The sequence below is a fragment of the Sphaerodactylus townsendi genome, linkage group LG07 (genome assembly GCF_021028975.2).
Source record: "Sphaerodactylus townsendi isolate TG3544 linkage group LG07, MPM_Stown_v2.3, whole genome shotgun sequence".
Lineage (NCBI taxonomy): Eukaryota > Metazoa > Chordata > Lepidosauria > Squamata > Sphaerodactylidae > Sphaerodactylus > Sphaerodactylus townsendi.
In genome coordinates, this window is record NC_059431.1 from 113,158,304 (window position 1) to 113,182,298 (window position 23,995).

Below are 23,995 nucleotides of genomic sequence, written 5' to 3' on the forward strand. Positions count from 1 at the left end.
CAATTTTGTTCCAGATGAAGATTCCCATGCATTTGCAGACTGGTTGCCTGAAGAGATAAAATTTAGCCAGCATGACATAGTGTTTAAGAGCCGGTGCACTCTAATCTGGAGAACCGAGTTTGATTCCCCTCTCTGTCAATTGAGTTGTGGAAGCTTATCTGGGGAATGCTGATTAGCCTCTGCACTCCAACACATGCCAACTGGGTCACCTTGGGCTAGTCACAGTTCTTTGGTGCTCCCAACTATGTCACAGGGTTTTTGGTGTAGGGGGGGGGGAGAAAGAAAATTTGTAATCCCCTTTGAGTCAGCAGTCAGGAGAGAAAGAGGGATATAAATCCAACACTACTTCTTCTTTTCTTCAAAGGCTCAAAAGTAAATTGCTCCTTGGGTATTGTCAGTGGCCCTTTCCGCACTGGCGGTTTATGGTGCCCTGGGGACGGCAAAAATACCGTCCCCAGGGAGCCATTCGCACAGGGGGTGCAGCTGCTGAGCAGCCGCGCCACCCTCGTACCGCCCGACCGGAGCAAAGCCGGCGTTTCCAAACCTCGCTCGGCGAGCGAGGTTTACAGGAAACGCCAGCTTGGAGCTGCTGCCATGCGAATGGCAGCAGCTTCCAGGCGCCTCCCCCCCAACCGGGCGACTCACCAGTCCTGCAGCCCTCTGGCGTGTTGCCGAGGCCTGGGGACACGCCCCCTTTGCCCTGCAACTCTGGAGCGGTCACGCAGGGCAGGGGGGCGTGTCCCCTGGCCTCGGTGATGCACCGGAGGGCCGCAGGACTGGTGACTCGCTCTGACGATGGCACAGCTCTGCCCCATCGTCTTGGCCGATTCTGGGATCGTCCATGCGAACGGCACCAGAGGTGTCGGGTCAGCGTGGATTACACCGACCCGACCCTTTCCGCCTCTGTGCGGAAACGGCCAGTGTTACAACAGTTTTTTACATGTTACATGTTACATGTTTGGATTGACCATCTTATTGGTTTGAAACTGTGGCAGTAGAGGTCTCTGCGAGGGAGAGGATGAGTGGGAGGTGATCGCTGATCATAGAATCCCCTATCCTAAAGGCTTGGAGATTGGCTAACAAGTGTGGAGACACGAGTATATAATCTATTACGCTGCACCCAACAGTTTTTAAAAACCCTTTTCATCTGGGGTTGACCTTACAAGGTTAGCTATGATTGGACAACTCCTCTTGTTTTTATATTAAGAAGCTAAGTAGATTATGTTCTCCTTTCAGACGCGGATAATTGCATTACTTGTTCTGAGGGTCATTATCCAAATATGGGAAAAGATCAGTGCATTCCAAAGCTTCCAAACTTCTTATCATTTGCACAACGTCTGAGCATGATCTTAGCCTTTTTGGCTCTCTTCTTTTCTCTGATCTCAGCCCTGGTGCTTGCAATCTTTCTGAAGTACAAGGACACTCCCATCGTTAAAGCCAACAACCGGGGCCTCACCTACTGTCTACTCATCTCTCTCCTTCTGTGCTTCCTCTGCTCCTTGCTCTTCATCGGACAACCGAACAAGGTGACCTGCCTCCTCCGACAGACGACTTTTGGCATCATCTTCTCCATGGCTGTTTCTTCTGTCTTGGCAAAAACTGTTACTGTCATCATGGCGTTTATGGCCTCGAAGCCAGGGAACATTTTTCGGAAGTGGGTGGGGAAACAATTGGCATATTATATTATTATCTCTTGCTGTTGTGTTCAAGTTGGCATTTGTGCCGTTTGGCTGGGCTTTTCTCCTCCATTCCCAGATATGGACACACATTCACTCAGTAGAGAAATTATACTGCAATGTAATGAAGGGTCGGTCACCATGTTTTACTGTGTCTTGGGCTACATGGGATTTCTTGCCACCGTCTGCTTCATTGTGGCTTTCCTAGCCAGAAAGTTGCCTGACAGTTTCAATGAAGCCAAGTTCATCACCTTCAGCATGCTGGTCTTCTGCAGTGTTTGGCTGTCCTTTGTGCCCACCTACCTGAGCACTCAAGGAAGAGACATGGTGGCTGTGGAGATCTTCTCCATCTTGGCTTCCAGTGCTGGCTTACTAGGCTGCATCTTTTTCCCCAAATGCTATGTCATTCTACGGAGACCGGAGCTGAACAGGAAAGAGCAGCTGATCAGGAATAAGCATTAAAGCTTTCAGTGAGCCATTTTCTTGTTCTTCTGTGGTATCTTAGTCCAAATATCAAATATGTTCTGTTTGTTTTCTCTTTACAGTAGGGTGGAGTTTGGGGAGGGCAGCGATTTTAATGGAGTTTAATGCCATAGTGTCCACCTTCCAAAGCAACCATTTTCTCCAGGCAAACTGATCTCTGTCCCTTGGAGATCAGTTCTAATAGCAGGAGATCTTCAGCCTTCCCCTGAATGTTATGGCAACAATATAAATCAGTATCCAATGGCTTAAACCACAGAAAAAGTGGGTAATTTTATCAACAATATATGATACACAATTTCATAAGCAATGGTTTTTCACAACTTCATACATTTACAGTTTGTATTAAAATAAGTACAATTATGTACAAAGTACATTTACAGTTTATATTAAAGTGAGTACAATTATGAACAAAGTAATATTTCATATAAGAGTTCCTTGCTTCAGAATGAACATGAAAGGTGCGGCTAGTTAACCTGCGGTATTGGGTAACCTCCTAATGCCTTCTCAGGCCCCTCCTAAAATAAACAAAAATGCATCAGACATACATGGTGATCGTTAACACAAATTTACATATAATCATATGTTAGCCAAACTCTTATAAATATCTTACTTACTCTCATAAATGAAATATATCCTTATTTTATGGGTTTATAATCAAAAATTCTGCTATGGACCCTCTTCTGCAAAACAAATATTATACAGCCTGGAAACCACACAGCACCCCAAATATTATAAAATGTAAACTATTGCATCAATGCTTCTATAAACATTAAACTAATTTTAACTGCAATTTGTTGCTTACTGTAACCATCTGTCTCTTAGACTGTTCGGTAACTTGTAGTTCTCAACAAAAGGCTACCTTATATGTGAATCACATAAATTGCATACAGCTGCTTACAAAAATGCTCCCAGTTTCAGTCCATGGTTAAGTCCTCTTGGAGCTATGCATTTAAGGGCATACGTACAAAAGGCTTCGCACCTCAGAAGTCTTTGTTTCATAAGTAAGTCACTGCCACTGGAGCTTAATGTTTCCAAAATCATCACTCTCATAGACTCTGGATGATGTTGTTTCTCAATGAAGTGGGAGACCATAGGGGCTTCTCCAGCCATCCCCTGGATATTGGCAACCATATAAATCCTCTGCTATCTGACTGAATGGTGCTGGGGAAGGGACTCCAAAGCAGAAAATTTCCTGCCCCCATGAGGGTCTGGAAATCTTATTGGAATCGGAGTCCACCCCACAGCCTGTCATTCTGGAACACCTTCCAGCAAGCAGTGCTTAAAATCAGGATCCAATCAAACACTCAGACACTTATAATAATCTAGAAAGGCTCCAGTTTTAGAACACAGAGAAGTATGCTTACCATACATTTATTTCAGTTCATGTTATCCAAACATGCCCATTTCCCACAGTCTGGTGAGAGTAGCAGTAATCCCTCCCATTCATAAAATTGCCTGAGCCAACCATCTCTGATCCATGGGCAACGTCCATTTCACCTTCTGTACAGTTTTCCAGATGTGCCTCTAGGACAGAAGGGAACAAATTCCCTCAGTGTGTTTACAGTGCAGCCTCAAAGTTGTTCAGCAACTTTGTAATTGTCAGAATCACTTGTTGTTTCTTCATCTAGTTTCAGTTCCAGTAGTCTTCCAGCAGGAAACAGAAAACAAATCAAAAATAATATCTGGAAGCTCTGCTTATGAAGCCCTATGATGAGCCATTCACAAAGAAATTAGAGATTAGAAAGAGGCATTATTGTGTCACTACTCAATATTTCTCAAGTATCATACCATGCAGAAACTGGAAACATGAAAGGTAGAGTTCTTGCATCTGCTGCTGAAAAGAGTGTCAGGACAGTCAGGGGCCATCTGAGTCATCTTCTTGAAATCAGGCCGAAGCTAGTGATGAGGCTACAGAAGAGACCCAGGACAGTACATGTGGAGATGCTTTTGTAACCCCCATGCTCAGAATGCGTTGACCCAGAAAGGGGTGGATCTCAGAGCAGCAAAAGGCTGCAGAGCTCTTTGGAGGAGACAAGGCTACCAGACTTGGACCTTGGTTGTATAAGCCCTTAACACCTTGTTAAGGTAACTGCAATATTGTTGGGAACTACTGGGAAGGTCGTTGTTTGTTTTTGCTACGTTGTAAATGTTGGAGTTTATTGTTTCAGGGTTTCTTTTGTGGTTGTAATGGGTGAGAGTTCTCCTGGAAACCTTCATCATGTTGAATCCTGTTCATCGAGCCCTTGGAGTCTTCAGGAGCCAACCCACTTGCAAAGAAGAATTGGACTTGGCAGTATCAGTAGACTGTAAATATAAGGACTTGAAAATGCAACCTGAACAGGACCTTGAAATGTTGATATTATATGTTATATGTTAAGAAAATAAACCATTTTGTTTTTAAAAATTGTTGTTGCAAACTCATTCCAGGTTCTGTCCCACAGAACCCACAGCTAGAGGTTACACTTTCACAGGGCAGGATCTGTGATGTGGCTGCTGATACCAATGTTGCTTTCTCACACGGTACATAAAGTACACAGTGTGAAGTGCACTGGAAACTATTCTCCTCAGATTCCACAACAGTGGTATGAACCACAGAGTGTAGGGATGGCACTATCAGCGGCTGCTCCCCAAAAGTCCCGGCGGAAATTCTACTGCAACCTGACGCAGTGCCCTCTGAAAGCATCTTTACGAACAAAGCTTCTAAACCTCTCCCATGCTCCCAAACTCCAGTCATATTTGAAAACTACAACAGATGTGAATAAAGGGTTTATTCAACTCTATTTAAAAATCGAGATCAGGTGGTGTGGTTTTAGTACTGGGAATCTTATTTTGGCACTCAGTTATGTTAGCACCTATGTGCAGAAAAGTCACACTGGCTGCCTGTTAATTCTAGGTAAATCTCTACGCACTAATTTTTATTATTATTTTTAAATAAACCTTTAATAGGCATCAATAAATACAAAAAATGAGATCCAAGAGCAATATAAAACATCTGAAATCCAAAAAGGATCAACAATTACAAAACCTTTCCCAGGAATGCAGAAACCAACTCCAAGATCTCCATTGAACTGTTCTTTAACAAAAAACAAGCCCAGATGTTAGGCGTAGAATTCCTTAGTAGAGGAGGGATGATACAGTGGAAATCAGGTCTATAATCGAGATATTTAGGACAATCAAATAAAATATGCAACATCATCTCAGGGGTATTAATACAACAAGAGCACACCCTGTTTTGTACAGGAATCCTCAAAAAGCGCCCTTGAAGAAGGGCTGATGGGAAGAAATTGCACCTGGCTCTGGTAAAAGCCCATCTTTGTTTTGGGTTGAATAGTGCCTTTAGGTAACAGGCCATTTGGACTTGGGTCCGAGTAATACCTAAGTGGGCAGGTGAACATGCAACCCCAGTTCTCTGGACCAAAAGTTGGAGTTCCTGATTGAAAAGGTGGGCTTTTATTGTTTGCATTATTTCATTGGGAGCTAGCATAAACAGAGAATCCCATAAAAGACCCAAAGAGATCAGTTTTCTCTCAGTGTGGTTCCACTAGTTGGAATGTTGAATCTCAGGGAGGGCCAAGTGGAGATAACTATATGAATCAGTGGAAAAACAGAGTCTGATCACAAATTTGAAAGTTAACAGCCAGGATCTTGTGACTAGAAGATGCTGACCTGATTCTAGGCATAAAGCTGCGTATGTTACACAATGTGGGACTCCAAAACAGTGGCCGTTTCCGCACGGCCACGCTGGGGGTTGGGTTGGCGTACATGATGCTGACCAACCCCCCGGGACCGTTCGCACGAACGGTCCCGGTAACGAAAGAAAAGACGGTGCCACGGAGCGCCGTCACCCAATCGACCTACCTTCTCTGCGACCGTCCGGCGTGTCGCCAAGGCCAGGGGACACGCCCCCCGCTCTGCGCAACCACTCCAGAGTCGCAGGGCAGGGGGCGTGTCCCCAGGCCTCAGCGATGCGCTGGACGGTCGCAGAGAAGGTAGGTCGATCAGGCAAGGGGGGAGGGATGGCACCTTTCAGTCGCTGCCGTTCACACGGCAGTGGCTGGAAACCACCATTTTCCAAAAACATAGCTCGGGGAGCGAGGTGGGAAAGTGGCAGCTTTGCGCCCCTGTATTTGGCCCCATGCGAACAGCTCCCTGGGGACGGCGTTTTTGCCATCCCCAGGGCGCTGTATTTGGCCCGTGCGGAAAGGGCTTTTGATACAGGAATCTTGACTGGATTTTTTCTAAGGCAGAGGTCTAGCCACTAATCCATAGGGGGATCTCAAATAGCAGTTATTGAATAATTTTTGCGTTAAATAACTTTAATGCTGCTGGGATAAATGTACCCCTTTTGGTGGCAAAAAAAACTTAGGATAGCAGCTGATGTGACCTTGGCATTTTTGCAGCAAGTTCTCTGTGTTTCGTTCAGGATGCTTTGTGGGTAAAGACAAGGCCTAAATATTTAAAGGCTTTGACCTGCTTGAGCGTTTTGCCATCTAGCCTCCAAGGTAGGATTTTAGAGCTGTTCTTTCTCTTTTTGGGTTGATTTCCAGTGAATTGATGGCACAGTACTCACTACATTTGGCTAGTAGATGGTTTAGGCCTGTCTGTATCCTGGATAATAAGAGCACATCGTCTGGGTACAGAAGAATGGGGAGGGACACATTCCTTAAGGTTGGGCTATGGGCATTAGGTATTCTTAGAATAGGAGGAAGGTCGTTCAAGAACAAATTAAAGAGGGTGGGGCAAGGACACAGTCCTGTTTAACACCTCTAGTTATTAATATTTTAGGAGATAATGTTCCTAATGGGGGGCATTTGATTTGGCACGCATTGTTGTAGAGAGCTTTGATTAATATCAAGAGGCGGGGCTCAAGGCCAAGCAATTCTAGTTTTTGCCAGAGAAGCTCTTTGCAGATCGAGTCAAAAGCTGCCTTGAGGTCGAGGAAAGCTGCATATAGGGTGGACCTGCCCTTCTTGACATATTTGGTAACCGAGGTGTTGAGTACAAAGCAGTGCTCTGTGGTGGAATGGCCTTTCCTAAAGCCTATTTGCTCGAGTCCTAGTATTTTCTTTTTTTCAATCCAGGCAGAAAGTCGCTGTAATAAATATTTTGCATAAAGTTTTCCAATTGTTGACAAGAGATTAATAGGTCGATAATTGCTGGGATCGGTCGGGTCATCCTTCTTGAAGATGGGGACAATTATAGCATTTGTCCAGGCAGCTGGAATAAGGCCAGAGTTGTTTACAGCAGCAAATAAAAAGGCTAACATAGGGGGCCACCATTCAGAGAAGCTTTTAACAATCTCTGAAGGAATTATGTCAGGCCCTGGAGTTTTATGAGACTGTAATTGATCAAGGAGGGAGCTAATTTCCACCTCAGTAATTGGAGGCCAAGGTGAGACACTGGATGAGAGGATGGTGTCATTCCCTGGCATGTCTGTATTATTGGCCCTGTAAAGTGATTAAAAGTGAGTCGACCAGGTATGAGGCTTAATAAGAGTTGTAGGTAGAGTGGGGTTTCTAAGGCCATTCATGGCTATAGACCAGTGGTGGCGAACCTTTGGCACTCCAGATGTTATGGACTACAATTCCCATCAGCCCCTGCCAGCATGGCCAATTGGCCATGCTGGCAGGAGCTGATGGGAATTGTAGTTCATAACATCTGGAGTGCCAAAGGTTTGCCACCACGGCTATAGACCAAAAACTTCTGGTGTCGTTTTTTGAAACTGCACGGAACAGAGCTTCCCACTTGGCTAGTTAAGTTTTTTGATCATTCATTCTGAGAAAGGAAATTAACTCTGTCTTTAGATTGAAATACGCTACAGGGAGGCATTCTAGTCCCTCTTTTTTATGACAGGCATAAATCTCTCTCATGGGCCCCTTCCGCACACGCAAAATAATGTGTTTTCAAACCACTTTCACAACTGTTTGCAAGTGGATTTTGCCATTCCGCACAGCTTCAAAGAGCACTGAAAGCAGTTTGAAAGTGCATTATTCTGCATGTGCGGAATGAGCCATGGAGTGTTTAATGGTCCTGCACTGCTCAGTAAAGAAAGGATCAAAAATAGTAGTCCTATCTTGAAATGCCAAAGGGAACTGAGTTGAGAGTTTGTTATTGACTGACAGAGATTTTGAAAATAGGTAATGCAATCCTTGGGCAAGGGAGAAGCTAGAACTTTGTCGTTGAGATCTATTATGGAGATCTCATGTAGTATCATATAGGTTTTATTCATGAAGGCTTCATTCCATATAATTCCGGGAGGAGCCATAAGTGATAGCTTGATTGATTGCATACACAGAGGATCAAATTTACATTTTAGACATAAGGGAAGATGATCACTCCAAGTCTGGAAGTCCACTTGGAATGTCTCAACACATGATAAAAAGGCCTGGGAAGCTAAAAATAATCTATCATGCTACGCCCTCAGGTAGAAATAAAGGTATATTCACCGCTTTGCTCAAATTGGGCAAGGCTGTTAAGAGGGATTAGGTCGAACTGAAGACATAATTTGGCAAGGTGGGCTCCTGCCAGGTTAGTTCTAATATCTCTGGATTTCCCAGGGAGTGAAAAGTACCAAGGTTCAGGGTCCGCACCAGCCAGCTGCTGGAAGCTCTGATCATTGCCCCCCACCCTGGCATTGAAATCCCCTAGTATGAGGAGAAATTCAGGGGTGAAAATACAACCGCCTCAAACCATACTTTCCTCCTCCCAGCTGGGCTTTCAAGTAACCACCCATTTGAAGACCCGCCTGTCTGACACTATGACGTCGACTTCCATAGTCCAACTTCCTGCAAGCCTCCTCTCTCCTTCTTGGAGGTGGGTAAGAAACAATTCCCACCAGAAGAGGGAGGTCCTCAGTTGAACTTACATGGGGAAATCTGCTTTTTGTTCCGCCCTCCCTTTGCGTAACTGTTATCTAGCAGGGGCACGATTCCAAAGCTGCAGGACACTTTGGGTTTGTTAAAACTTTACACCTCCTCAGACACCAATTTTGGTGGCTCACCATGCTCAAGGATATTGATGCCTATGTTAGGGGTTGGTCTGTGTGTGCCATGGTGAATGGAAAGCCCAAGGACTCCTGCAACCAATCCGAGCTCCCAGTCAACCTAGGAAAGTTATATCGATGGATTTTATCACTGACCTACCTGCTAGTCTTGGCAAAACTGTTATTTGGATAGATAGATATTTATTACGGCCTTTTGGCCAGCCAGTCGTTTAAAATCAGAGTAGTAGATTTATTCTCTAAACAAGCCCACTTTATTCCTTGTGCCTCCATCCCCAGTGCTCCAAAACTGGCCAAGATGTTTATCCAACATATCTATCGTTTGCATTCAGCCTCGGACAAAATTATTTCTGATCGGGGTAGCCAATACGTTTCGAAATTCTGGAAGGAATTCTTACAACTTTTGGAGGTGGAGCAAGCTTCATCTTCAGTGTGTCACACGGAGACAGACGGCCAATCTGAATGGACCAATCAGACACTAGAACAATATCTCAGATGCTACAGTAACTATTATCAGGAATATGCTGAATGTACTTACAATAATTTGGTTCACAGCAGCATTGGGAAAAAACCCTTTGAAGCAGTCTCAGGACTGTTGGGCAAACCCCTACCTTTTCTGGGTCAAACTACTGTTCATCCTCCGGAGTTACAGGAGTGAATCCAGCAGATTGTAGATGGCTGGGATTCCATTCTCAGAGCACTGCAGAAAGCTAAGGATAGTCACAAAAAACAGGCTGACAAGCATCACCCCCCCACACACACACCTTGGATGTGGGAGATATGGTTTTCCTCTCCACTAAGAATCTTAGAAACATTCATTAGTATCAGAAATTGGGACACAAATACATTGGTCCTTTTCCTGTTGTTTGAAAAATCAATGAGGTAACTGTGCAATTGAGACTGCCCAAGGCTATACGTAAAATACACTGTTTTCATTGCAGCCTCTTGAAAAAGGCCCGAGCTCCCAATGTCTAGAATCCTACACTTACTCTGCCTCCTCTGACTCTGATTGATGGGGCCACACATTATGAAATCCAAGATGTATTAGACTCTCGCATCTATCGCAACTGCTTGCAGTATTTAATCTCATGGAAGGGTTTTTCATCTGGACAGTGAATGCAAGCTGCATTTGACCTCCCAAGCTCATTAAAGCATTTCACTGAGCCTATCCAAACAAACCAGCAGGGGAGGCCTTAGAAGGATCAGAAATATCATGATGGTGCCATTGTGGGAGGGATCACTTTTGCTTTGGCAGGTGCTGTGTTATCATTTCTAGCTGTGGCCTTGGAGTTCCGTGGCTGGGAAGAGACTCCAGGCCAGACAATGTGAACTGTCTGGTTCTCATGTCGGGATGGGGACCTCACACTCATATTATCAAGAGTTTGATGCGGTTTTCGCCAGAACTCTCTTTCTATGTTCCTGACATGTCTTCAATAAAAGCGTTGAACCAATCAAGTGATTTATTGTCTGAACAGGGAATCTGACAAACATATGGTTTAAGATGAGTTTTTTTTTTCTTAGACTGGATTTCTCAGGATTTTCAGTTATTCTACACCAGTGGTTCTCAACCTTCCTAATGCCGCGACCCTTTACTACAGTTCCTCATGTTGTGGTGACCGCCAACCCTAACATTTATCATTTTACAGATGGAGAACACTGATGCAGAGAGTCTTAGGCGACCCCTGTGAAAGGGTCACTCGACCCCCAAAGGGGTTCTGACCCCCAGGTTAAGAACCACTGATTTATGCTGTTTGTCTTTTTCTATATTTCACTTTGTAGAGCACTTTGAACAAAGTCTCTGGACAAATGGTGTGAAAATGTACTAAATAAATAAATCCAAGAAAAAGTTCTTCATGGTTGTTACTTTGTCACTTCCTCTCAAAACATTCCAATTTTTTGTTGCATCATGGGGTGTGTAGGAACTCTGCTGGTCATTCTGAGCTCACCATTCCAGCTGGTTACTCACTTCAAAGAAGCTGGGATGAGATAAGAAAAAAATGTTTTTGCTTCACTACTTCTGCAACCAACTCAGTAAAAAAATCAGTCTTCCAGAGATTATCTACACTATAATTATCAGAATCACTGTCATTTCTTCATTCAGTCTCAGTACGTTTCCAGAAGGAAACAGAAAACAAATCAGCAATGAAGTTGTAATTCTCTGCCAATAAAGCCCTCTGCTGAGCCATTCACAGAGAAATTAGAGACTAAAAAGAGGCACTCTCCGTATCATTACTCAGTATCATGCAAAGCAGACTCTTGGAATGTGAAAGATACGATTCATATATCAACTGTTGAAAAGAGTGTTGGAACAGTCATTTGAGATACCTTCCTGAAACCAGGCCGAAGCTAATGATGATGCTGTAGAAGAGACCCAGGACAGTCCATGCAGAGAGACCGGTTCTTTGACTTCAGATGGCTGAGTGTGTGATGTTGCTGTTTATACTGCTGTTGCTCTCTCACATTGTGCATATACGTAGTGTGAAGTGCACTGGAAATAATCCTCCTCGAATTCCATATCAGTGTTATCAACCAGGGGAAGTCCTGATTGGTGGAATTGTCACTTATATTGGTTGTACTTCCCAAGAACCTGAATTTGACCATCACCCCTCCCAAGATGGGGCATGTTATCCACTGTAAGGAATCCTTTGCTCCTCTAGTGTAGAGATAATGATGACTGATTGATTTTATTTTATCAATTCAGTATATTTGCAAAACTGACTAGGCATTTTAAACAGTAATGGATAGACAATAAGTATTGTGGCTACCAAAATGAAATACTCCCTTTATCATATGGGTTTTTTATTTTTAAAAATCTCATTTTTTTTAGATGTCATGTGTTTTTGCAAACTTTGGGACCCTCTTAGAATTGTAGAAAGGACTAGCTTGCCTGTTCACAGATCCAGTCACCAGATTTGAGTATCCTCTGAACTAGACAAGTTTGCTATTAGTACAACTTCACAATAGATATAGATAAACTGAGCTCTTTAGACTAGAAAGTATATAACAGAACATCTAAGCAGAAGGAGAATATCTTCCATATTGTTCACAACAAGAAAACTCAGCACAGCTGAATGAAGTTATTTGACAGCATTTGCAGGACAGACATAACAAAGTGATTCTTCACACAACACAGGCTTTGCTACAAGCTACTGCATTATGCATCCTAAATGGGCTTAGACAAATTCATGGAGCTATACAGGACCAGTTCTTTTGGTGACTAACAGGAACCTCCATTTGAATGCAACTCACTGTGGAGCAGTGGGAATGGCTGATGGCTCTGTGTCCAGCTTCTGGGTTTCCAAGGAGCATTATGCTATGCAAAATGAAATGTGGCCATTTCACTGATGGACCATTTCACTGATTCAGGAGAACCATTATGTTCTTAGATCCATCTGTGGTCAGTACAGGTGCTGCAGATTGAAATATTCCCTTCTCAAACATTAACTGGTATTCTTTGCAGGCTGGTAACAAAGTTCTATCAGCACATCCTTGCCTTGATATTTGCCATCCATGAGATCAACCAGAACCCCAACTTCTTGCCCAATGTCACTCTTGGATTCCACATCTATGACTCCACCACAGATCCAAAATGGACTTACAGGACCACCCTGGACCTACTCTTCACATCCCGTCAGCTCATCCCAAACTACAAATGTGGCACCCAGAAAAAAGTGATCGGTGTCATCGGGGGATATAGTTTTGAAATTTCGTCAAACATGGCAACTCTCTTAAATCGTTACAAGATCCCTCAGGTACGATCAAACAAATGTGATTATTTGGATTTTTACAGAGATTACAGACAGTTTAATCTCCCTTCCTGAACTGATGTCAAGAGTTGCAAAGGGTAAGAAATATAAGCAAAAAAATAAGGGGACAGGTGAGATTAGTTAAATTGCTTTTGTGTGTGATACAGATCTTGAAATGGAATGATTCCAAAGGATGGGTCTTGAATATTCAGTTTGAATGTATTGGTAGGGATGATGCAATACTTCATCAGGTTACATTACTTCATTCTGTTCATTGCATGAGGGCTGATTTGATTTGTTTGGCAATTCCATTCATCTACTGGATGATTCATTCTAAAAACGATGAACAGTGCTTTTATTACGGGACCTACAAGAAATGGGATAAACGCATTGCAGGGGAAAGGAAATGTGATGAATTCACACAAATCTGAGAACCTTTGTGAGTTGTTTTTGGCATGTCAGATTATGGACAACATTCCTAAAAGAAAACAGTTTTGTTTTTACTCTGAATCCTCTTTTGAACACCGTGGCCAGAGGTGTCTGGTCCTTCTGGGATAGTGCTAAAGAATTGAAATCAGCTTCCTGAATCACATTTATACTTCTGAGATGGTCTGAATGATGTATGGGAAAATCATGATTCCAAGGAGGGAAAATGCAAAGAGGTTTTCTTTCCTATTATTAACCATGTTCTCCCATTATTTTAAAAATAGAGTTTAAACATTTCCCCTTAAACCTAAAGTACTTAGGTGAACACATCCTTATTGCTCGCAGATTGGCATTTCTGAAATCAAACTTGAACACTACTTTCTGCATAGATAATAACAGAGCAGAAATGAAGCCGAGCTGTTACAATCATAGACCAACCAACCTCTTTCATTTATTCTGTAATGAGTCTTCTCATACTCTAAAGAAGGCGATAATTCAATAGTTCTAAATTAAATAGAATCTTAATCAGAAGTCTTAACATATCTAGTCCGGAAATTTCCAAGGAAGAAATTGCAATAATTTCCTGAATATCTGTATCCAATATGCAATTAGGCAATCTGGGGTTTTTTTTCTGAAAAATTATAACAGAAAGCAATCTATCTCATTCAAAATATCTTCTACCCAAATGGCGCTAACAGTAAAGTTTCATTTGAGTACTTTTACCAAAAAGGTCTTAATGGCACCAGACAATACCTTCCACCTACGGTGTAAAAAAAAGTGATAAAGCATTTGGATATGGTGATACGTTTTGAAAAATAAAAAGAAATTGGGCATTATTGAAATTTAATATTCTTCTTTTATGCATGTTTTATTTACTGTTTTATGTTTTATTTATTTACTGTTTTATTTATTAATTTATTAATTTATTTATTTACTGTTTTATTTATTAATTTATTAATTTATTTATTTACTGTTTTATTTATTTACTATGTTTTATTTTATTTACTGTTTTATGTTTTATAAAATATGTTTTATTTTATGCATGTTTTATTCACATTATAAGTTTCCTAGAGTTCTGCAAGGTGAAACGATGGCTTGTAAATATCTTCAATGTATGAAACAAAAATGTAAAACATTGCCTCCGTTCCAGACAAATTTACTTGCAGCAGGAAGAAATATGCAGACAAAAGAACACAAGCAACTGTCTGAAAAGCAGACTTAGGTTTATGCAATTTACCCTGCAGATATAATAGGTTCAAGATCTCAAATAACGTGTAAAGACCTTTTGAAACAAGGAGATGGTGAGGAGAGTTAAACATTCCTGAACTCTTTCTGTAATACGATTTTTTTTCTCATCAGTTTTCATATGGCTCATTTGAATCAAAAGTGGATAACCCAACCAACCTCCCTTCCTTTTACCGCACGGTCCCCCAGGAGGCCCTTCAGTATGAGGGAATCATTCAGTTACTTCTGCATTTTGGCTGGAAATGGGTTGGGCTCATCACTCTGGATGATGAAGATGGGGACCATTTTTTGGACACAGTGGAGCCAATGCTTTCCAGGAATGGAATCTGTGCAGCCTTCATAGAAAAAGCTATAAGGCAACTCCTTTCAGATGACTTTGATTTTCTAATGGAATTCGTTCTCAACAATAAAATGAATTTCCTGGACAGTAAAGCCAATGCAGTAGTTGTATATGGTGAAAATTCAGTACTTGTCTGGCTGGAAATTATTATGTCCATGCCCACAATGTTGAGCAATCTATCAGGGTTGGAACATGTGGAGAGAACCTCTGCAGGAAAAGTCTGGATAACCACAGCCCAGTCTGATTTTGCATTCAGCACTGTACAAAAAACATATGATATCCAAATGTTCCATGGTGCTCTTTCCTTCACAATTCATTCAAAGGAGATCCTAGGATTCCAAACATTTCTCCAACATGTACAGCCATCTTGGGCAAAGGCGGATGGTTTTGTCAAGGAATTCTGGGAACAAGTCTTTGATTGTGAATTGCCAGATCCCATTAACCCAGCATATTCAGCTAAGGTGTGCACTGGAGAGGAGAAACTGGAGACTGTCCCTGCACCTTTTTTTGAAATGGGCATGACAGGTCATAGCTACAGTATCTATAATGCCGTCTATGCCATTGCACATGCTTTATTCATCTTGGCCTCATCCAGAACCCACCACAGAGCAATGGAGAATGGGGGCAGACTGGCTCCCCTGAACATTCCCCCTTGGAAGGTAATTATTCCTCCCAGACAAACACAGTCCCTGGTCATGCTTAGGGTCAACAGGCTGGTACAAGTAGTGGAAAGGAATTTTTAAGCCTTTTCCCGCCACCCATCTGGGAATGAGACAGTCACTTTCATGGTCTCCTGCCCAGTGAGCCTTCTCCTTCTCTCTACTCAATAATTTCCCCTTTGCTGGATTTTGCTGCCACCATCAAGCCACAACAATAGGTATTCTCTCCCTATGGACTTGAATGGAGTCTCCCTGACCACATTGCCCTTCCAGGCTTACCTTCTGTGTTCTCCAGGGAATTAGAGTAGCAGCAGCCTGTCCCTTGCCCACTTTGTGCAAAATGGAATAGACCAGGAGCTTAAGTATGGACCACAGAGAGTAGAATGACTGCATTTGCAATGGAATACAGTTCATTAAAGCACTGTAAACATGCCCAGTACTTGTAAACATGAGTTCTTGAGCAAAGTGAAAAGAAAAAGTGAAAAAACCACCCCCTGAGTGTTATATCACCTGAATGATTGATAATTAGAATGTGGGTGTTAGGTAGCTTCTGACTCATGGTGAATGCATATGTGATTGTCCTCCAAAAGATGCTTTTCTTAGAAGCCTTGTGCAGGTCTTGCAGAGGGAGGGCCGTGGCTTCCTCTACAGAGCCAATCCATCTCAAGCCGAATCTTCCTCTTTTCCTGCTGACTTCCATTTTTCTTAGCATTATTATCTTTTCCAGTGATCCCTGCCTTCTCACAATGAGATCCAAGTGTGATAGCTGCAGTTCACTCATTTTTAGATTCTAGATAAGATGAAAAAAAATCCTTAAGTGTTACGAAACCTGAATGATGGAAAATTAGAATGTTTGTGTTAAGTGCTGTCAACTGATGTCAGACTCATCGTGGCCGTCTAAATCAATGTCCTCTGAAATACCGTTCCATTCACAACTTTGTGCAGGTCTTGCGGATAGAGGGTATGGGCTTCCTTTACAGAGCCGATCCACCCCATGTTTGATCATTCTGTTTTCCTGCTGCCCTCAAATTCTCTTTGCATAGTTGCATTTTCCGTTGACTCTTGTCTTTTAATAATGTGATTAAAATACAATAACATTTTAGACTCTAGAAATATTTTTGGTTTGATTTGTTGTTGTTGCTGCTGCTGCTGCTGCTGCTGCTGCTGCTGCTGCTGCTGGTGGTGGGAGTCTTTTTGGTAGGTGGTCCCTATCACACTCTCTCTGAACAACACATTTCCAAGGAATCTTCTTTCTACATTGTCCAGCGTTCACACTCATACATTGGGAACAACAAGGCATGAATTCACATGATCTTTAGTTGTCAATGATGTGTCCTTTCACCCAAGAATCTTTTTCTAGTTCCATCATTCTTGCCCTTCCCAGTCTCAATCTTGGCTGATTTCTTGGTTGCAGTTTACCTTGTGGTGGTGGTTGGAGCCAAAGAATAGAAAGTTTTGAACAATTTTAATTTCCTCATTGTCCACTTCAAAGTTGAGTAATTCTCCAGTAGCCATTACTTGTATTTTCATGAGGTTCCCCCTGCATTTCAAGTCTCCGCTATCGTCTCAGTACTGTGGTATCATATTTCAAATTCTTTATGTTCCTCCCTTCAATTTTCACTCCACCTTCCACTAACTATTGGGGGAAGTTAGAATTTAGACAATTAGAATACACTTTCTTTGTTCACTTTCAGCTATAGTCATTTCCAGTCTTCGCTATTTTCTGCCAGTAACTTAGTATCACAACTTAAATTCTTATTATCCCTTGCCCCAATTTTAACTCCACCTTCATCTATTAGAGGAAGTAACAAATTTAGAAATTAGACAATGAGAATAGGCTCATCATTAGTTAGACAATTAGTTATAAAACTGGAATAGGATACTGATTTGGGAAGCTGGAAGCATTTGGGAAACTCCCATCACATTTTTCCTGTGGTTTCAAACTTTGCCTTTGGGGGTCCAGAAATGTGCTGAAAAGAGAGTCCAGCCAAAGATTAGAGACAACTCAATCTAGAGATGGTCATGAAAAATCTAGAGATCGGCACCACCTGGTAAGCACTAAGCATATTACAAGGACTTTTATCAAATCCCTTTCTGCGTAGCTCCTGCAAACTTTTCTTCTTTTTCTGCTTCGTTTGGCTTCCTGTGGCTCTGATAGCTAGGTTCATTTGTGCATCTAAGGTGCTAAATGTTGTCAGGTAACAAAATGCACTCCATTAGGCTTGATGATTTGGATGAAATGCAAGATTCAGCCCGAATCTGGGTGAATTTGGGCATATTCGGGCAAAAATTGCCCGAATATGTCCTGCCCGAATATGAACGATCCAAATGCAAGGTATTCGGGGGGGTTTTTTGGAATTTTTTGTTTTTTCACGTTTCTCCCTGCAGGGGCTGCATTTTTAAAGGAAACAGCACCACAATTTCAGGGTATCATTCGGAGATTGTCCTGATAATATCACCCAAGTTTGGTGAACTTTGATTAAGGGGGTCAAAAATTATTTACCACCAAAAGGGGTACACCATCCCCCATTGTTTCCAATGGGAGCTAACAGGAGATGGGGCTACCCATTTAATGGCCCATAACTCCCCCCCCCACCTAACTTCACCAAACTTGGGTGGTATCATCAAAACAGTCTCTGGGTGATATCCTGACATTGTGGTGTCACTAGCTTTAAAAATGCATCCCTGACAGGCTCCCCAATAATTTGCCCAAGATTCTCTGTTCTGTAGTGCCTTGGCTCCAATGTAGCCAATGGGGAATTTCTGAGTGTGTAAGCAGGCTGCACATTTTTGAAGATAGAGGCACCAGACATTCAAGGTGGCTCCAGGAGGCCCTCCTGGTAATAGCACCCAGGCTTGGCGAACTTTGCTTTTGGGGGTTCAATTTTATGGTCCCCCAAAAGGCTTATTTTGTTTCCCCACTCCTGCACTTGAAGCCTGCTGGCTGAGTTCTCTCAGAACACTCTCAATGCATTCCCCCTGCCTCCAGAAGCAAAGCTCACCAAGCTTAGATGCTATTACCAGGAGGCCTCTTGGAGCCACTTTGAAAATCTGGCGCCGCTATCTTCAAAAAGGTGCAGCCAGTGCTTACACATTCAGAAATTCCCCCAGAATCTGCCAGACTGTTCAGAAAGTTCTTTTCCCACCATAGATTTCAATGGGGCTTGCTGTTATGCCCAGCTGGCTCTGTGGTAGAGGTTTCAATAGGAGGCACTGCGGTGGGGGTCTTGCTCTGGGTAGGGGCACTTATTTCCTGCAGGTCTGGTGGTGTGAGTCACCTGAAAGGAACCAGCCAAATTTGCTAAAGTTTGCATGGGAGGGGCAAATGCTGTGGGCACCCAGTTGAAGGTGAACCTGATGGATCGTTTTGGAAACTCCCTCAGCAGCATTTATTCAACACCCTGAACCATACTCCATTTTATTGAGCAAGCAAAATACTTGCCTTTCTAAGAAATATTTTGTCTTAGAAGACAGTGAATCCAAGCATTGTTTTGAAACTGAAAACTACTGTTGTGTGCATTTCAATCCATTCAATTGGCTCCAGGCACCTAAATGCTCTTTCTCTTTCTACTCAGCTCCACGCACTTCTTCAGAGAATGGCCTTCAACAACAGTGCCGGAGAGGAAGTGACCTTTAACGAACATGGAGAATTGAACGGTGGATTTGATGTTACCAATTTGGTGTCTTTTCCAAATAAGTCCTATGTCAGAGTCCAGATCGGGAGGCTGGATCCTCAGGCTCCGCTTGGTAAAAGACTTATCCTCTCTGAGGATAGAATTCAGTGGAACAGACACCTCACACAGGTGAGAAAACATCTTCACTGTCTCACAAATGAATACAAAACTTTTTCTCATTTAATGAAAGGGGTAGGCCGAAGCTTTAAGGTCCACAAATGTCTCCATGTTTTGTTTTGTTTTTAATGCATGAATTTTGCTGTCAACAGTTCATTTTGGCAGCAGTGGGCTTAACAACTAGGCAACATTTCAACCTTGGTTGGTTCCACCTTGAGAACCCAGATATTCCTCTTCCATTATCTTGACAGCTTTTACAGCTGTTGTGAAGCAGAAATTCATCCAATAGCTCCTCAGTTCTATCTTCTCATTTTCTTCCATGACAGCTGCCTCCTTTCTCTTTGTGTAATGACCACTGCAGGCCGGGTTACAGCAGGGAGAAAAAGGAAGGGGAGCCATTCTGCTGCTACAGTTGTACTTCGTGTCCAGAAGGGAAATTTTCAGACAAAGAAGGTAGGAACTGCTTTGATAAATTTTGTTCCTGTTGAAGATTCCCATGCATGTGCAGACTGGTTGCCTGATGTGAGGGAATTTAAACACCTGCACTTCAGGGAAACATGAGAAAGCTTGGTTTGGGTGGGTTTTCCAGGCTGTGTGGCCGTGGTCTGGTAGATCTTGTTCCTAATGTTTTGCCTGCATCTGTGGCTGGCATCTTCAGAGGTGTATCACAGAGGGAAGTCTTCTCTTCAGAGACTTTTCTCTGTGATACACCTCTGAAGATGCCAGTCACAGATGCAGGCGAAACATTAGGAACAAGATCTACCAGACCATGGTCACTCAGCCTAGAAAACCCATCACACCCAGTTGAATCCAGCCGTGAAATCCTTCAACAATACAATGAAAAAGTTTATTGGTCGGTATTGAACATCCTGATGTGTTGCTCCATTTATTTATTGGTCCATATTTAAAGAAGTAATGAGAACTCAGATTTAAAGAAAGTTAAATTCTTTGGTACATATAGAGTGTAGTTTTGGGGGTTTTTTCCCTAAGGGAACTGGCAAGAAACTGAGATGTACCACTGTGAACTCTGAAATTGCCAGAAAGTTCCTTTAGCCACATAGGATTCAAGCTGTTATTTCAGTATATGTCCAAAGGCTCAAAAGATAAATCGCTTCTTGGGTATTGTTACCATTACAACAGTTTAAAAAAACTCTTTTAATCAGGGGCTGACCTTATGAGGTTAGCTATGATTGGACAGCACCTCATTTTTATATGAAGAAAGTAGCTAAGTAGGTTATGTTCTCCTTTCAGATGCAGACAATTGCATGACTTGCTCTGAGGGTCATTATCCAAACCTGGGGAAAGATCAGTGCATTCCAAAGCTTCCAAATTTCTTGTCATTTGCCCAACCTCTGAGCATGATCTTAGCCTTTTTGGCTCTCTCCTTTTCTCTGATCTCGGCCCTGGTGCTTGCAATCTTTCTAAAGTACAAGGACACTCCCATTGTTAAAGCCAACAACCGGGGCCTCACCTACTGTCTACTCATCTCTCTCCTTCTGTGCTTTCTCTGCTCCTTGCTCTTCATCGGACAACCTAACAAAGTGACCTGCCTCCTCCGACAGACGACTTTTGGCATCATCTTCTCCATGGCTGTTTCTTCTGTCTTGGCAAAAACTGTTACTGTCATCATGGCATTTATGGCCTCGAAGCCAGGGAACATTCTTCACAAGTGGGTGGGGAAACAGTTGGCATATTATATTATTATCTCTTGCTGTTGTGTTCAAGTTGGTATTTGTGCTGCTTGGCTGGGCTTTTCTCCTCCATTCCCAGATATGGACACGGGTTCACTCAGTAGAGAAATTATACTGCAGTGTAATGAAGGGTCAGTCCCCATGTTTTATTGTGTCTTGGGCTACATGGGGTTTCTTGCCACCATCTGCTTCATTGTGGCTTTCCTAGCCAGAAAGTTGCCTGACAGTTTCAATGATTCCAAGTTCATCACCTTCATCATGCTGGTCTTCTGCAGTGTTTGGCTGTCCTTTGTCCCCACCTATCTGAGCACTCAAGGAAGAGATATGGTGGCTGTGGAGATCTTCTCCATCTTGGCTTCCACTGCTGGCTTACTAGGCTGCATCTTTTTCCCCAAATGCTATGTCATTCTGCTGAGACCGGAGCTGAACAGAAGAGAGCAGCTGATCAGGAAAAAGCATTAAAACCTTCAGCGAGCCCTCCTCTTGTGCTTCAGTGGTATTGTCAGGTGAGACCCCGTATCTAGCCCTAAGCAGTTAAATTGATAAAGACTGGTAAGGAAAGAAAACCAAAAATCTGGCTTTAAACAGAAAGAAATGTTTTACTGTGCAGATATCTATATTTCACATACTCTAAGAGTCACACCCACCCAGACAACGACCTTCATCTTTTATAGATACAAAGAATACATATCTTACCCTTATCCCATTACATACATACCAAGTATAATCATATTTCTCCCACATATGCTTTCTTTCTTAAAATCAAATTGGCTTGTCTGATCCTTCTTTCTGGGTATCACCTGATATCTGGGTATCACCTTTCATCACAAAGCCAGTTGGATCAAGCACGGGGAGATCATAGTTAAGGACTGTAAAACTGTTTCTGCTGCTATTGTAAAATTCTTTTTTTCTAAGGGTCGCAAGTTTATACTGGTTGCCCTAGGGGTGTCTCAACAACTTCTCTATGGGGTTCCTCTATGGATTGTTGCCTGGCATATCTCATTGGAGCGAATTCAATCCAGGTTCCTCTACAAGTTATTTGGGGTTCCCCACTGTGTACCTTCTGCTGTCCTCTGCCTTGAGGCAGGACGACATCTGCTGGAAACAAGAGCATGGTGGATTACTCTCAAATTCTGGGTCCAGCTATGCTTCTTTCATGACTCAAACGGTCTCATTTACTTTGCCCTTCCTGAACTTCAGCTGTCTGCCTGGTGGACTCTTTTTGAATCCAAGGTTTTCTTCCCTGGGTTTTACTTGGGACCAGCTCCACATTCTCTCCTCCAATGAGATCCTCCCTTGCATCAAGAGGTGGTTATTTGACCAGGAATATCAACTTTTAATTGGCAAAGCAAGGAATCTGTTCTCCCCCCTTGATTTTGACATTATACCCGGGAAATGTAGGATAGCCGGCTATTTAAACATATTGTTTGACCCCAAGCTGAGATGGGTGCAAGAACCAACACATTTCCTCTTACACTAACTCCAGAGAGAGAGAGATATTTTTAAAATCTCTACACCAGAAGCATGTTTGTGCGTACTGTCTAATATCTGAAGGGTCACTAGAGCACATTTTGTTTGTCTGCCCAAAATTAAGGCTCCAATGTTGGCAGGCCCTTGCCCTCCTAACTCCAAACTGAATTATCTCCTGAATGATGAGGATCCCATGCTATTGGAAACGTTGGCCAATTTCTTGATTAATACTCTGAAACAATCCTCTGGGCTTTCCTCTCTGTATATTTGATGTTTGTACAGTTTCGACATCCCTTCCAGTTCTCTTATTTTGTCTAATTTTATCTGGTATATATATATTTTTGATGCTGAAAATAAACTTGTTAGAACCACGATGGTCACCCTGCCATCCATTGCTACAGCTAATAAATGAATACACTTGGATTGCTTAAAAAAACAAGGATACTTGAGGCTTGGGGCACTTGTTCTCACAGTTTTTGAAAATGGGCACTCTGAATGTTGCTGCAAATGTTACACCCTGATAATCTACTGCCAACCAGCACAGGACCCTCTGAAAGCATCTTTTTGAACAAAGCTTCTAAACCTGCCCCATGCTCCCAGACCCCAATCATATTTGAGAAGGTCAACAGATGTCCTGTGAATAAAGGGTTTCTTCAAATATACTTAAGAATCTAGATCTGGTGGTCTGATTTCAGCACTGGGAATCTTATCTTGGCACTCTGTTATTTTAGCACATATGTGCAGAAAGGTCACACTAGCTGCCTGTTGATTCTAGGCAAATCTCTAAGCACTAATTTTTATTTCCAGGATATCAATGGCTTGCAGTCAGGTTCTCCTGCCATTTTCTTCCAGCAGTGAGGTGGGGTGCACCTGGAGAAAGGTTTTTCAGACATGGTACATTACTCCTAGAATGTTGTTCCCCTTTGAGGCTCATTTGACACCTACCCTTCCATCATTAGCCGCAAGGCCTAAACAATCCTCTTTGCCCAAGTAGCTAATTGTCAGGTTGATTCTGCAACATTATAGCCGTTTCCGCACGGAGGCGGAAGCGGCTGGGTCGGCGCATTTTGCGCCGACCCGACAACGCTGGGACTGTTCGCATGAACGGTCCCAGAAAGAGCCGGAACGACGGTGCCACAGAGCACCGTCGCCCGGCTGACCTGGCACGTCCCCGACCCTCCGGCACGTCGCCGAGGCCTGGAGACATGCCACCAGCCCTGCGCGACTGCTCCAGCGTTGCCGGGCAGAGGGGCGTGTCCCCAGGCCTCGGCAACGCGCCGGAGGGCCGGGGACAAGGTAAGTGCAGGGAGGGGGGGAAGCGCCTGGAAGCCTCTGCCGTTTGCATGGCAGCGGCTTCCAGCCGGCGTTTCCACAACAAGTGCGCTTCCAAGCGCACTGTGGAAATGCTGGTTTCGGGCCGAGCGGGCAGCATGAGGGCGGCGCAGCTGCAAAGCAGCTGCACCCCCTG

The 23,995-nt window shown here is 43.1% G+C and overlaps 2 protein-coding genes across 2 annotated transcripts; both read left to right on the top strand.

Moving 5' to 3' along the window:
- Positions 1 to 11,571: 11,571 nt before the first annotated feature.
- LOC125437070 (vomeronasal type-2 receptor 26-like) lies at positions 11,572 to 15,358 on the top strand. Its single transcript, XM_048504439.1, has 4 exons — positions 11,572 to 11,792; positions 12,620 to 12,911; positions 14,691 to 14,932; positions 15,349 to 15,358. The coding sequence occupies exons 1-4, from the start codon at positions 11,572 to 11,574 to the stop codon at positions 15,356 to 15,358; spliced, it is 765 nt and encodes a 254-aa protein (XP_048360396.1).
- A 76-nt stretch (positions 15,359 to 15,434) lies between these two features.
- Positions 15,435 to 21,519, top strand: LOC125437071 (vomeronasal type-2 receptor 26-like). The gene is made up of 4 exons (XM_048504440.1): positions 15,435 to 15,575; positions 19,151 to 19,378; positions 19,693 to 19,819; positions 20,624 to 21,519. The coding sequence occupies exons 1-4, from the start codon at positions 15,435 to 15,437 to the stop codon at positions 21,517 to 21,519; spliced, it is 1,392 nt and encodes a 463-aa protein (XP_048360397.1).
- Positions 21,520 to 23,995: the final 2,476 nt, after the last annotated feature.